The sequence below is a fragment of the Pinus tabuliformis genome, chromosome 1_1 (genome assembly GCF_031772625.1).
Source record: "Pinus tabuliformis cultivar Carrire ecotype Pingquan chromosome 1_1, CPIR1, whole genome shotgun sequence".
Taxonomy (NCBI): domain Eukaryota; kingdom Viridiplantae; phylum Streptophyta; class Pinopsida; order Pinales; family Pinaceae; genus Pinus; species Pinus tabuliformis.
The window spans coordinates 544,342,639-544,359,096 of NC_142297.1; the positions used below are offsets into that span (position 1 = coordinate 544,342,639).

Sequence of the window (16,458 nt, forward strand, 5' to 3'; positions counted from 1 at the left end):
TCAGAACACTTGAATCCTTCAGGATTGACTATTGGATGACCTCCAATGGATACTTGCAACCCTATACAGTCTTCACAAAACTGGGCCTTGGTGGCTCCTAGAACTTTCACGGCTCCAAAACCTCTGCAAATGACCTTAGATGGCTGTAAGACCTGCACCGATGGCTTCAGAAGGTCGAAAATATCCTAAATAAAAAAAAAAAAAATTCGTCCAAAACCGCCTTTCCTAGCCAAAGTTATGGCCATTTAAAGTTTCTCCAGTTTGCCCCTAGAAAAACTCCAGCTAACTTTAGTTAACTCCAGTTAGCTTCGCCAATTATGGCGGGTCTGCCAAATTTGGCGCTCCTGCCAAAATTCTGCCAACTTAACTGTAGTTACATTTAATGTTTGGTGGTTGCCTCGGATTTCGTGCCCGGCGGAATATTCATTTTTAATTTTTTTTATGAAAAATTAAAATTTCTAATGTTATGGACAAATTCTTCTTTTTGCCATAACTTCCTCATACGGCGACCATTTTTCGAACCGTTTGCGGCGCCGAAATTTGGAAGACGAGAACTTTCCAGTCATTCAACTTTGAACTAGTTCTGAGCACTTTAAATTTTGAGCATTTTACGACACTTAGGACATGAGCACCTGATCACCATTTCTACAAGTCTTGTTGGCACATCATTAAAGCTAATCTCTGCAAAATGATACGCTGGTTCATGGGAAAAGCCAAGGTAGGTGGAGGAACAAACTCCACTTATCTCGCTCTAATTCCAAAAGACATCAATCCAGAGACATTTGCAAGGTTCAGGCCAATATCGTTGTGCAATGCTTCATACAAAATACTGGCAAAACTGATAACAAACAGGATTAAGCCGTTGTTAAAAAAACTAATCTCCCCCCCACAAGGCGGTTTCGTTGAAAGCAGGCATATTCTAGACAACGTAATCTAGGTACAGGAGGTCATCCATTCTATCAAGCAGCGGAATGAAAAAGGGATGTTGGTCAAGTTAGATATGGAAAACACCTTCGACAGAGTGAATCACCCATTCCTCTGCAAGGTCCTACTCTCATTTGGCTTTTCGTATCAATTCGTTAACCTTATCAAAGCCTGCATAGAAAAACCATGGATCGCCCCTTTTGTCAATGGCTGCCCCACGAATTTATTCCAAAGTCAGAGGGGCATCAGATAGGGATGTCCCCTCTCCCCATTCTTGTACATCATAATGGCGAAGTCTCTCAGCCGAAAACTTACTACTGAAAAAATAAAAGGCAACATCCCGGGTCTTAAGCCTTTCCACGGAGCTGAAGTCCAGAATCACACGTTATTCGTTGATGATTCACCTCTTCTAGGCGGAGCCTCCATTAGAATTGCCAGAGCCATAAACACAGTCCTCAATAATTATTGCAGAGCCTCTGGGGCATTAATAAATGAGAACAAAAGCGAAGTTTATAGGTGGAACATAGATCAGAGGGAGCTCACAGACATAACCACTCTCCTCGGTTTCAAAGGACAAGCAAACTGGGATAGATTCAAGTATCTGGGCCTTCCCATTATATCAGGAGCAAACAAAAGATCGCTCTGGAGTGAAATAATCTCAAAAATCAAAACTAAAATTGTAGCATGGGGAGGCTATTGGTTGACGAAGGGAGGCAAAGTAATTTTAATCAAAGCAATGCTGTCGGCACTACCAATCTACCAGGCAATGTTTCTCTTAGCACCAAGAAATGTGGCAAAGCAAATATCCAAACTGCTCAGAGACTTCTTGTGGCAGGGAGGAAAGGGAAACGAAAATAAAATGCATCTGGTGAACTGGGATGTGGTTAAAAAAATAAAGGCAGATGGAGGGCTGCAAATCAGAGATCCAGCTCTTGTAAATTTAGCGCCGGGAGGAAAGATCTTATGGAAGCTGATCCATGAACCCACCCATCCGGTTAGTGTAGTGCTGAGCTCTAAGTACAGACCCAGCAAATCCCTTAGCAATCTTTAGAATACAAATGTAGTCAACAGCACGCAGGTGTGGAAACTATGCTACAGGAGCAGTAAGTTCTTTAACAAACATGCCTACAGGATTCCGGGCAACGACAAGCGCACCCATATGTGGCTTGATAGAATTATGGGGAAAGAACCCTTGAAGGATAACGAAGACATAGTTGATCTCAGGGACTGGCTGAAGCAGGCAGGAGTTAACACCATATTCGAATTGTCAAAGTGGGATCATCGTGGAGATTGGGCAGGATGGGATTTCCATGGAGTCCCAGAGCGGTTAACTCACCAACAAATTCTGCTTGAAGATTTGCTGGAGGAAGCAACGCCTATCAACAGAACCATGAAAGACAAATGGGGATGGGGTCAGTCCGGAGTCTACACGACAGCAACAGGATATAGAGCATTGCAGGCTTCAAGAAATAACAGTCAAACCCTGGCTTTTTGGAAGAATGTCTGGGAACCTCTAGCCCTTCCAAAAGTGAATTTCTTTTTCTGGACCCTGGCTCATAACAAACTCTTAACTGGCGACAATCTGGAAAAAAGGAATATAGCAGGGCCGCACAGATGTGTACTATGCAGCAACAACTTCGAAACAACCCAACACCTTTTCTTGGAGTGCAATTTTGCAAAAGAGGTATGGAGTATTATTTTACATGATTTTCAGATTATTCTGCCTTCACAAATCTCTGTTGCAGATCTATATGCCACTTGGAATAGTTTCTATCCTCAGTGCATCCCCTCCAAATCATTCTGGAATAAAATATGGACAGCTATCCCAAAGTATGTTTGTTGGCAGCTTTGGCTAGCTCGAAATCAGCAGATTTTCAGAGAGATGAGGCACACTCCACTGCAAGTCGCAGCAAAAGCTAAATCTTTTCTACTGGAAGCAGCCCAACAACAGTATTTTAAAGAAGATCCATTGTTATTGCCTGAAGAAAAAAGATGGCTTGGCTCGCTAGATCCCTGTCCGCACAAGCAGCTCCTCTTCCCACAAAAGGCAAATCAGGAATGGCGCATAAGAGATGAAGATGACAAATTCCAACTATGGTGGCGGTCACAAAACTTAACTACAATTTTCTTCGATGGAGCATCTAAAGGTAATCCCGGAGATGCAGGTGCAGGGGGGGTCATATACTCTACTGACGGGACTTCAAAACACTGTTTCAGCTGGGGATTAGGCCAGAAATTTAACAATCAAGCAGAGATTCTTGGGCTTCTCAAAGCCTGCCACATCGCAAGAGACAAAGGTGCCAAAGACCTCTAAGTTTTTGGAGATTCAGAGTTAATAATAAAGAGCCTTAAGCTGAGAAATCTATTTAGCAATGCCAACCTCAACAAAATACTGGACAGATTGAAGAGAGTTCTTCTAGACTTTGACACATGTAAGTTTTATCATATTCTCAAAAAGTCAAACGGTGAAGCAGACCAGCTGGCAAACAAAGGCAGCTCTCTGATGAAAGGACTACTAATTGTGAATGGTGAAAGCACTGTACAAATGCCCTGAAAATCAAGAAGATCTAAACCAACAACAAATAGAATTCTGTAATGTAATTGGAGTCGCTTGGACAAAGACCCAAGGTTTTTCAAATAAATAAAATCATAACCGTTTTAGTTAAAAATAAAATAAAATATCTAAACAATTTTATTAATTATTTTTAACTTATAAAAATAATAAATATTATACTACAATACTCTATAAACACGTTATAATTTCATGATACTAATACTCCCATTCTTCCCCCTATTTTTTCACTCATATCTCATTAACTCTATATAATATATAATGTGTAATTATTATTTATATAACTATTTTATTATAATAATATATTAATAATTTTATTAATTATCTTTTAACTTATAAAAGTAATAATATTAACTCATGTGTAATTAATATTTATATAATTATTTTATGATGATGATGATGGTGGTTAACATCCATTGAGATCAAATTTTGGTCTATCGGACCTAAAGAAACGAATTATTTAGTTTGATTTAAGATTTTATTCCTATGCTCAAAAAGCTTGGGGAGAAGCCTCCTGAGCTCACTGTAATTTTGACAATGTAAAAGACTAGGAAGGTCAATATTGCAACAAACGATTTTGAAACTGAGATCTAATGTGGTTGTACGCGGGGCACTCTAAGAGGAAGTGATTTTCATCCTCGATGTTCATATTCTCACAGAGATGGCAGGACCTTTCCATCCATGGTGTTTTAGGAACTGCCCAACTACCAGTTTCACTATGGAGCTCATGAGAGTTCATTGTAATCTTGGCTAGCTAGTTAAAACAGAGAGATACTTTTGATCTTCTAGGGTGGGGTTGATGACCTCCTTATAATATCATAATTTTCTTTTAGCTGCGAAATCTTTCTCACACCACATTTTTCTTTGAACTTAGAAGTAACAATATTTTTAATGTTATTAATATTTTGCAATGCAACATTCTCGTCGATCTCTTAATGGTTTAACCAGGCCCTGGTGTCTTTATACCAACCTCATTTGAGCCTTAGGTGGTTTTGGCTGGAATTTGAAGCTAGCTTAGGAAGTCTATGGTCTCCTATGTTATTGAGTTTGTGCTTGTACAACAGAAGCCTAGTCATAGCTAGACTCTCCATAGTGGAAAAACCCACTTTTATAAGGAGAATAAGATAGGGTGTGTTGCTTTTAATTTTGAGGTTAACAATTTTATTAATTAATAATATATTAGCAATTTTATTAATTATATTTAACTAATAATAATGAAATATTTTATTATAATATTCTATAAATATTTTATTACAATATTCTATAAACGTGTTTATAATGGCATGATACTAATATATTTTTTTTTCTTCTTTTTAATTTTCACTCATATCTTATTAACTATATTTAGTATGTAATCGTTATTATACTTGTCCGGAGTAGGATTAAAGTATTTAATTTTTCATTGACTTGTTATTAGATTTTCTTTGACTAAAAAATTTAAAATCTATCCAAAGTTTAACATTATGAAATTAAATTTATTATTTTTAAATAAAATTTATTTCTATTTATCTCAAATATGATTGGTTGAAATGTCTCTCTTATTGTGTAATGATAGCAAGTCTGTATCGAAGAAGCTCAAGTTATCGCAAGTGTGGCGCAATTTCACCATCGTAAATTGAGGGAAGCCCTTGAGATCGAGAAAAGACCTTTACCATCGTAAATTGAGGGAAGCCCTTGAGATCGAGAAAAGACCTTTGAATCTCAATAAGGATGACGGCTGGAAAAAGTAGGTGTTGGATCCCAACCCTTTTACCTTAGCCTCTTCTTAGCCTCTGTTTGTTTAGGTGGTCGGTGTTTTCTCTTGATATCATTGGTTTAGTAATAATAATATCACCCTTTTGATTATTCACCCTAGACCTGGATTATTAACTATTGCATTTTTATTCATTTCACTCACACACACACACATATATATATATATATATAAATAATAATAATAATAATAATAAAAAATAAAAATAAAAATAAAAAATTAAAATAATAATAATTTTACCTGAGACTAATATTATTAATATTAATTGGAAATTAACATTATAATATTAGCTTGGAGTTAATCTTATAATATTACTAAAGATTATTACAATAATATTACTATTAATGACAACAATTTAATAATTTGATATAAAAATAAAAATAATAATTAATAATAATAATAATAAATAAATAAATAAATAAAAGTTAATAATAATAATAATAATAATAAAAGAATATAAAAATAAAATATAAATTACCCTAATCTATTATTGATAATAATATTCAAAAATGTTAATTTAAAATTAATATAGTAATATTAGCTTGAGTTAATAAAATACAATAATATTACTGTAAATAATTAATTAAATAAATAATAATAACTAAAATAATAAATAATAAATAATATATATATATAATAATCGTTAAAAGACTTTTTAACTGTTGTCTATTCATGTAGCCGTTTACATAGCTGTTGAAGGACCTCCATACTCTATTTAACGGATCGCTCATACTTGTTTCTCAACTTGTCCTGACGATGAACCACACTAGTTGGTTCGAAAAGCGTCGACAAATGATTCTCTATGTGATTTTGCTGAAATCTCTAACAATCAAGTATGGATCACAAGAGTCTAAACTCTTTAATGATAGCAAGTGTTGACTTTTGTGTATTCTATTATTAATTACTATGTATTAAATCACTAATTACTATGTATAATAAATATAAATAATTTGAAAAATAACATTATATATTAATTACTATGTACCATAAACACAAATAATTTGTAATTAAATTCAAAAAATCCATTTTCTATTGAATGGACAATTTTTATGGGTTTTATTTTTTAATTTAAAAAATATGTAAAATTAACATTTATACAATTTGTACAACTCTCATACTATTAATCTATATTCTAGTGACATGAGATGTGTACTATAATATGAGCATTATGTTAAAAAAATGTCATCATTCAATATTAAATAAATAATTATTAACTTGTTATCATTTTTTTCAATATCGATTATATATATAACTTTTATCTTTCAAAAAAATGTTTAATTATATTTAAAAAATTAATTAAAAAAAGTTAAACAAATATTCATACAAGTCATTTTACAATTTTATTATTGTTTAAAATACATACAATACATCATGACATTAAAACATTTTATTAAACTAAACAACAATTATAACCCTTATTTATATAATATTTTATTATAATAATGTATTAATTATTTTTAACCTATAAAATATAACAATAATAATTAATAATAAATAAATATTTTTTTACAATATTCTATAAATACACTATAATTCATAATACACTTGGTTCAAAATTTACAAATTTTTAAAATAAATGCCACATACAAAACACTATTAAACTAAACTAACAAAATAATTTTAAGAACTTTATATACATTTTTGTGTGTTACGTAATCATCTACCTAACAGTATTATCTCAACAACTAGGAACATTATAAAAACCACCATTATTTTATTTCCATTGATACCTTCCTAAATATTCATTTTTCATTAAACGTTTCAGAACGAACGTATAACCAGACAAGTAGATGGAAATCAAATCCGTTTACTAATTAATTACTACCCACGTCATGGACAAGGTTGGGGCACTAAGAAAAATGGCAAAGCGGCCCATAACGTAACTCCTGTCTCACGTTACTGTGACCCCAGCACCCCTATCGACCTATATAATCCATCACTCTGCTGATTTCTTACTCCCACCAGTTTACATGGCTGATCAAGGTGCTATTGCTCGGTCTCTGTGTATTTTAATCCTCTGTGTGCTGATTCATGGCTCGTTGGCGGACTCCTCCAACGGCACCTATCTGATCGGCACAGGGTCATATGACATCACGGGACCGGCCGCGGATGCGAACATGATGGGCTATGCCAACATGGAGCAGATTGCCTCTGGTATTCATCTCAGGCTGAGGGCCAGAACATTTATTGTGGGGGAACCCAATGGGAAGAGGCTCGTGTTCGTTAATATGGATGCTTGTATGGCATCCCAGCTTGTGACGATCAAGGTCCTTGAGCGTCTGAAGTCCAGGTATTTGAATTCAGGCCCTAAATATGCTAAGTGGTTATGTCAAACCGTAATAATTATTAAAACAGTGCATTGCTAAATTGAAAGTTGGACCATACGCTGATGGTTTTTAGAGGGTTTCAGTTTTTTGGTATTATTAGAGTTATGGTTTTTGGAGGGCTTTGCTTACTGGGTATTATTAGATGTGTTCTGTGGAATTGTAATGATATTTTTTTTCGGGGAGTGAAATTCTATTAACTTAAAGAGAGAAGATTACATCGTGGAGTACAAAAAGTCAACTGGTATTTCACAGGGGAGACCTGAACATAACTAAAAGTATTACATCGTGGAGTACAAAAAAACTGGTATTTCACAGGGGAGACCTGAACATAACTAAAAGTATTACATCGTGGAGTACAAAAAAACTGGTATTTCACAGGGGAGACCTGAACATAACTAAAAGTATTACATCGTGGAGTACAAAAAGTCAACTGGTATTTCGCAAGGGAGACCTGAAAATAACTAAAAGTATACTCACCGAAGAACGAGAGAGACAACTAGAAACTGTCAGAGCTTACAAACAAACAATCTAAGTCCAGATATTGGCCTAGCTGGCCCTGAATAACCAAAACTAGTAGCCATAAATCAGAGTCATACAGATAGTCAAGTGGAGGATTGGAATCAGAGCCTGCTATTGTGATAGGGTTTGTAGGATTGGCTAGTGGTCTCGCCGCAGCTGGAGAGATGCCTAGATGTTGTTCGATCCTCGCCAGTCTGTGTTCATTTCTCTCTAGTCTGCCATCATAATCCTTCAAGTGCCCATGCATGTGGTCCAATGATGTAGCGATCCAACCGTGACTTATGACGATTAAACAGGGTAAGTCCCAACAAAATTTTCATCTGCTTGTATAGGTCGACTGTCAACATATACTGGTTGAGTCTGGCTTGAGTATGCCCCATATCTAGGATCCAGTCAGTCCATTCTGCCATAACTTTCGAATCTGAGAGGGAAGTTCTATGGGAGGATGCTTCCCCCTCAGACCTGGCCACTTGTGCTTGCACACGAGCTGGGATTTGCTCCATGTACCTGGCTACAAAGCCCTCAATGTGTCGATGTAAACATGTATTGCCCAGGGTTGCATTGCTAAATTGAAAGTTGGACCATACACTGATGGTTTTTAGAGGGTTTCAATTTTTTGGTATTATTAGAGTTATGGTTTTTGGAGGGCTTTGCTTATTGGGTATTATTAGATGTGTTATGTGGAATTGTAATGATATTTTTTTTGTGGAGTGAAATTCTATTAACTTAAAAAGAGAAGATTTCATCGTGGAGTACAAAAAGTCAACTGGTATTTCACAGGGGAGACCCGAACATAACTAAAAGTATTACATCGTGGAGTACAAAAAGTCAACTGGTATTTCACAAGGGAGACTTGAACATAACTAAAAGTATACTCACCGAAGAACAAAAGATACAACTAGAAACTGTCAGAGCTTACAAACAAACAATCTAAGTCCAGATATTGGCCTAGTTGGCCCTGAATAACCAAAACTACAAAAAGGTAGCTATAAATCAGAGTCATACAAATAGTCAAGTGGGGGATTGGAATCGGAGCCTGCTATTGTGATAGGGTTTGTAGGATTGGTTGGTGGTCTCATTGCAGTTGGAGAGATGCCTAAATGTTGTTCGATCCTCGCCAGTTTGTGTTCATTTCTCTCTAGTCTGCAATCATAATCCTTCAAGTGCCCATGCATGTGGTCCAATGATTGTAGCAATCCAACTGTGACTTATGATGATCAAGTAGGGTACGTCCCAACAAAATTTTCATCTGCTTGTATAGGTCGACTGTCAACATATACTGGTTGAGTCTGGCTCGAGTATGCCGTATCTAGGATCCAGTCAGTCCATTCTGCCATAACTTTCGAATCTGAGAGGGAAGTTCTATGGGCGGATGCTTCCCCCTCAGACCTGGCCACTTTTGCTTGCACACGAGTTGGGATTTTCTCCATGTACTTGGCTACAAAGCCGTCAATGTGTTGATGCAAACATCTATTGACCAAGGTTGCATTGCTAAATTGAAAGTTGGACCATACGCTGATGGTTTTTAGAGGTTTTCAATTTTTTGGTATTATTAGAGTTATGGTTTTTGGAGGGCTTTGCTTATTGGGTATTATTAGACGTGTTTTGTGGAATTGTAATGATATTTTTTTGTGGAGTGAAATTCTATTAACTTAAAAAGAGAAGATTACATCGTGGAGTACAAAAAGTCAATTGGTATTTCACTGGGGAGACCCGAACATGACTAAAAGTATTACATTGTGGAGTACAAAAAGTCAACTGGTATTTCACAAGGGAGACCTGAACATAACTAAAAGTATACTCATTGAAGAACGAGAGATACAACTAGAAACTGTCAGAGCTTACAAACAGACAATCTAAGTCCAGATATTGGCCTAGCTGGCCTTGAATAACCAAAACTAGTAGCCATAAATCAGAGTCATACAGATAGTCAAGTGGGGGATTGGAATCAGAGCCTGCTGTCGTGAGAGGGTTTGTAGGATTGGCTAGTGGTCTTGCTGCAGTTGGACAGATGCCTAGATGTTGTTCGATCCTCACTAGTCTGTGTTCATTTCTCTCTAGTCTGCCATCATAATCTGTCAAGTGCCCATGCATGTGGTCCAATGGTGTAGCAATCGAACCGTGACTTATGACGATCAAGCAGGGTACGTCCCAACAAAATTTTCATCTGCTTGTATAGGTCGACTGTCAACATATCTTGGTTGAGTTTGGCTCGAGTATGCCCCATATCTAGGATCCAGTCAGTCCATTCTGCCATAACTTTCGAATATGAGAGGGAAGTTCTATGGGAGGATGCTTCCCCCTCAGACCTGGCCACTTCTGCTTGCACATGAGCTGGGATTTGCTCCATGTACCTAGCTACAAAGCCCTCAATCTAAGTTGCACGAAACGGGGAAACGGGGAAGCGAAACGAAACGCGGAAGCGAAACGAAATGCGACCTCCCCAAATTTTGGAAACGGGGAAACGCGAATATATATAATAATATATATATATACCAGCTACTGAAACAACTGCCAATCTCCAAGAGAAACTCCTTGCTGAATAGTGTGATGAGAGAATGAGAGGCACTGCTCTTTTATAACTTTAGAAATGGTTTCTAGAACAGCTTAGAAACCCTAAAAAAATTTACAAACTAATTAGAAAACAAAAAAAAATTAAAAAACAAGTGATTTTTTGGAGGAAACGGGGCCCGTACGGCCTGGAAACGCGTTTCCGGCCGTACGGGCACGTTTCCATTTCGGGAAACGTGCCCGTACGGCCGGAAACGCGTTTCCAGGCCGTACGGTACGCGGAAACGCGTTTCCGTTTCGTTTCCGTACGGAAACGGACCCTCCCCCTGCGTTTCCTGCAACTTAGCCCTCAATGTGTTGATGCAAACATGTATTGCCCAGGGTCGCGTGGGAGCGTGCCTTCCCTCCCCCTCTCAAACCCGCTCCTGAAATTCTTTCCCTAAAAAAAGTTCGCTCCTTGTTAATTCAATAATGATAGAGGGAGCTATTGAAGATTGGAAACAAGAATTTGGCCCTAGTGTTGATATGCAGTTCATGGTAATGTTAAATTCTTTGAGAGTGGTTCCGACCTCATTGGATTTCATATGGAGAAAGTAGAATTTCAAATCTCACTCAAATTCCTGCAGACCTATCATTTTTTGAAGATTTCAGGTTGGGGGGATTGCAATGTTTCCATTGGATTTTGTCATGTACTAGGTTATGGAATTTGTATTTAATCAGAAGCACCAAGCCCTCTATGTGTGGGGGAGACTCCTAATAATCAAGAGCACCTAGGGTACGAGGGTATGGAACTTGTATTTAATCAGGAGCACTAAGGTCATTCGACTACGTAGGAGGAGACTCCCAATAAAACCCGAGACAAGAAATGAGAAATCTCTTGTGGTAAGAGGGTCAAGCAGAAGATGATAGATTTACTTGTCTTTTCTAGTTTCTAGTAATATTTATAACTATTGACTCTTTCATATTTATTATGGTATTTTTTGTAAACAATATATGACAATTTAGGTTTGAAGTTTGAAGTTGGCATTTATAACTCATTGGTAATGAATTATGAATATGACGCTTCATGAAGTTGAAAGTTGAAACACTTCATTTCATGTTAGATATTCTTTGTTATCATTTGGTTACTTGGTAATGGTAATGGTTACAAGTACAAGTTACAACTTTTGTGATCAATGATGATGAATGTTATATATTGAATTTTGAAAGCTTACAACTTTAAGATTGATGAATCATGAGATTCAATATGTTGTATGTTATTAACTTGTGGATGTGGTTGATGAAGATTATAACTTCTAGACGATTAATGTTATATGGTTCAATCTATGTTTTTATGCTTTTTATATCTAATTCATCATTCTACATGCTTTTGTTGACATATATGCATCAAAGATTCAAAATATATAAAAATATATGTTATATAAAAATTTGTTCCCGATTCGCTCTCGAACCGAGAGCTTTTGAAAATGTCGCTCCCCACTCCATCTCCTCGCTTCTGCTCCCACTCCCAAATAACCTTGGTATTACCTCGCTGAGCATGTTCCTTGTAATATGCCGCTCTTTTTTATGACTCAAGCTCTCATTTGTGGCATTTTGAGGTCGCCTCGTAAATCCTAAACTGCAGGCAACAAACAATACTGGATAGTTGGGGCCTCCACCCCCTAGGACCACCTCACCTTGTCAGCAACTACGAAGGAAGGAGTCTTAGCATTTGTTGATGTGTCACCCTTGCTAACAAAGCATTGGCCCTATGTCAACGCTGGGGAATTCCACCCCTCGTCAACTTCTTGACCCTAGTCACCCGCAATTTCCCACCACCACCTCTGAAGCTGAGTCGGATTTAAACCAACAAATTGCAAGTTATGCAACCACCCCCCATTCTGTTCTATAGCACAGAGGCTCGAGAGCTAGCCCAACAAGCCTTTAAAGAGACCCACCGAGTCCTTGACCAATGACTCCAAACAAAGATAGAGTTCTCAGAATAGTCTATAAAATACCAACCTCTAGAAGCTACATGCGTCAAAATATCAAGCCCAATATATACAGAACACATCCTTGGCCCGACGTTTCTTACTAGGCTAGCACACATTTGGACTATTCTTAGGCCTTGCCACCTAATATAACTTTCAACTAGCTGGGTTTGGGCAGCAAAATTGTTAAATTTGGCAACTAGGGCCAAACTCCATGTGGGTCACCTTATTTATGGCAGCTGATATTTTTCTTGGATTCCTCTTGTCGAGTAGGATTGATCTAACGATCATTCCGACAAGTATTTATGGAGATATGAATTTATTTGTAGTTACTTGACAAATTGTCAAAGTCGGCCATCAGCTAAATGTGTGGCACACATGTTTAACGTCTCATATAAATTCAAGATAGGTGGAGGCATTCTTCCATCATCTCAGCTCATCTTATCTTCTTCTCTTTCACTCTCCTTACTTAATTGGGTTAACAATGAGCAACTCTCACGTGGGAGGAGAAGGACGCAGCAAGCAGGAGGACGCAGCAAGGAAGCAAGGAAGACGCAGCAAGCAGGAGGACGCAGCAAGGAAGCAAGGAAGACGCAGCAAGCAGGAGGACGTAGGTATGTTCTGCGTTGACTTTCGCTGATCTGGGTGTAGCAAGCAAGGGATGAATGCGTTGACCAACAAGGGAGGAATTTTGTCTATGACCTAGTGTGGGGAGTCTCCTTAAGCAAGTTGCAATCCTGATCTGCCATCCGAGGACCTGATTTGACCAACAAAGTGACCAACGCTGACTGGTTAGGGCAAACCACAAGGCTGCCAATAAGTTGACTTGTTTTGACCATTTCTTTTGGGTTGTTTTAGGCTACCGTTCATTGTTGTTCAAAGCTGAGTTGACCAAGGTTGACTTAAGGTCATTTGTGGACCATTTGATCTACTTTGCAAGTGCTAGTTAGGGTTTCTATTATTGCTATCATAAAAATTACAGATCTGTACAATTGTACTATTTCTCTCTTTGCTGAACTATTGAAGATTAAAGATGAATTGACCAAAGAGTGTCCCCGCATTGGGGTTTGTCCCTGGCTAGCTACCACATCTGTTGTCTCTTGTCTTGGCTTGTTTTCTGTTGATCTATAAATGTTCTATCTGCATTTTACTATATGTTAATGTGATTGCTAATCAGTGGCTAATAAGACAAAATTGTTGTAAACTGCACTAAGCATAGAACATACCATAAATTAACAAAAATTAACTAGCTGCCCCGCTCCCAGAGTCCAATTGAAACAAGAAAACTCACACAGTCTAACTTCCAAGCAAAACAAGTAATGTCCAAAGCTAGACAGGGGAATCTAGCTAAAAGGAGAATAATTACTTGGAGGGAAAGTTGACGAATGCCACCTCAGGAACTGGTGTCGGCCATTAAAAAGCAAATTGAATTGTGCCCCTTTCGCTTGATAACTCGACACTTGACACTTCCTTCCCATAGTTCCTCGTCCGTGCTGAATTGGAAATGTTCAAAATTACAACCCAAATCTTAGAGTCATTGCAGTGTTCATTGTGCTGACACATCCACAAGTTGGTAAGAGCTTACTTCTGAATGCTAGAGTGCCGAGGTCTCACCTCCCTGCTACTGCTATTCCCTTGCCACATTGCAAATCTCTTAGGCACCCTCTCATGTTTGTGTGCCAAATCATGTAATCGAATTAACACAAACCTGGAAGCCATCATATATGCCCTTTGTTTCGCGCACTTGGTGCAGGTGCTAACATGATTTCACCACCCTTTCATTTGCTAAACCAAAGAGTTTTAATGTTTATGCATGGTTGCATTACTCTTGCTGGAGGCGTGGTGCCACGTCTCACAGCCTATTGGTCTGGTGGGGTGGTGGTAGCCCTCCACCTCGCTCACATTGCTAGTCACCCAATCTAGGGTTTAATGATAATTATTTATTATTAGACACATGGCCGGTGGAATTCCAATGATAATTGTTTATGGATAACAATAAGCTTTAAGCATAGTGAGATATCAAGGACACCAATAAACATCTGTGGATAGTGATGAAGATGGATTTACATTAGTTCAAGGAGTTGGCATTGAAAGGAATTTGGATTTATGGAAGGGTGTTTTGATTAACTTGAATCTGTGTTTCGTTGTGTTTTTTTGAAATTATTTGAGTTATAATGTCCTTTGCTTATTTTATCTCCTGTTTTTTTGGTTGTTTTTTACATTAAGCATGTATTTATTTTAGAAGGCAACAATATAGAGATAAGAAATTTAAGTTTTGTAGGGTTTTCTTTTGAGAAAGAGTAAGTTGCTGCCAAAGAAGATAGAGGAGCCTTGTCAAGAAGTCAACCTTTGAATAATAAGATTGATTGTGTGAAGCCACGTGGGGCAATTTGTAGAATACAGTTGTGACTAGTTTGCAAAAGTAAGTTAGCTCAATCCTATCAACAATTGGTAGAAGTGCTTGTTGATTTTCTAATAGCAAGCAAGATTAGAACAAATTTCAAACTGATAACTACTTCCGATGATACAATTTGACTTATTTTAGAGCATTCTAATCATTAAGCAGTTGTACATGAAAATTTCAAGCATTAACTTCAATAGAGTAGTAGAGATCACTATGATTTAATGAGACAAGAGACACTAAAATTTTTTGGGACAAAAACCCACAAGGCGGAAAATCCAGTAATTTTTCCCTATGAGAGAATTCAATTCATCATTTGTATATCAAAATATTCCAGTCAAAATGCGAAAATTTGACCTCAATAATTTCCAAGTCAAAACTAGTCAAAAGAGAGAAAATGTCAACAAATTGTTCAAAGTCAAAGTTTACACAAGAGGGTGGAATTTCGGCCTAAGGTTCTTGGTCAAAGGGTCGAAATTTGACTTGCAATTTCCTTAGAAAAAATCAGTCAAATCTCCGTCAACAACCTTGAACAAGGATGAAATTTCGGTCAATGAACAATCAACAAACCAAGGAATATTCAGCCTCCAAACTTCAGTCAACAACTCGATCAAACAAGAGAGAAATTGGTCAAGTCAACGCTGGTCAACAAAGATAAGTGAATTCAAACTTTGCCGGAAACTCCAGTATTCTTCCTCCTTCGCACGTGTGAACATAACTCTTTGATTGGTTGAATGGATGAGTGATGTGATGGTGCCAAATTGTTAAAATTGGCAACCAGGGCCAAACTCCACATGGGTCATCTTATTTATGACAACTGGTATTTTTATTGGATTCCTCTCTCCGAGAGGTGTAGGATTGATCTAAATATCATCTGATTCGGACATGTACAAATAAAGATATGAATTTATTTATATTATGGACAAATTGTCAAGGTCGGCCAACAAGCAAAACAGGGATTCAAACCCCCAACTCATCCTCAACGTTGCATATAAAAGGAGACCTCAAGTCATTTTCACCATCATCTCATCTCACATCTCTCTCTCCTCTTGTGATTGGTTACACATTTCTGGGCATTCTTCTCTCTCACATGTGCGAAGGAAAGGAGGACAAATTTTTGTTGACTACGTTGACCAAGCTGCAGGGAGGCTGTTTGACTGCGTTGACTTCAAGCGTTGACCTGTTTTGACTTCGGTTTGGGTGAGGCATCTTTGTCCTAGTAGGCCGTAGATCTGGGCACTAAAACCGAGGCAATCTGACCTCTCCTTTGACCAATGTTGACTGTCCTAGGGTTGGCTGCAGAGTTGACTTTCGTTGACCAATTTTGACTGGACTTTTTCGGACTATTTTGGGCTGATTACACTTGCTGTTGGAGGCCGAAGTTGACTGGGTTTGATTGAGTTGAATAAAGGAAGAATTTTGCCCTGTTGACAAGTGTTGACTTTTCTGGTTAGAGCTTTTTGCTACTGTCATAAATTATT

General features: G+C 37.5%; 1 protein-coding gene across 1 annotated transcript in view; it reads left to right on the forward strand.

Moving 5' to 3' along the window:
* Window positions 1–6,982: 6,982 nt before the first annotated feature.
* LOC149214255 (neutral ceramidase 2-like) overlaps window positions 6,983–16,458 on the forward strand; it is a 233,707-nt gene continuing 224,231 nt past the window's right edge. Inside the window, exon 1 of the mRNA XM_089392225.1 lies at window positions 6,983–7,539. Within this exon, the coding sequence (XP_089248351.1) occupies window positions 7,220–7,539 (320 nt within the window). The 5' untranslated portion in view covers window positions 6,983–7,219. The remainder of the gene's footprint in view (window positions 7,540–16,458) is intronic.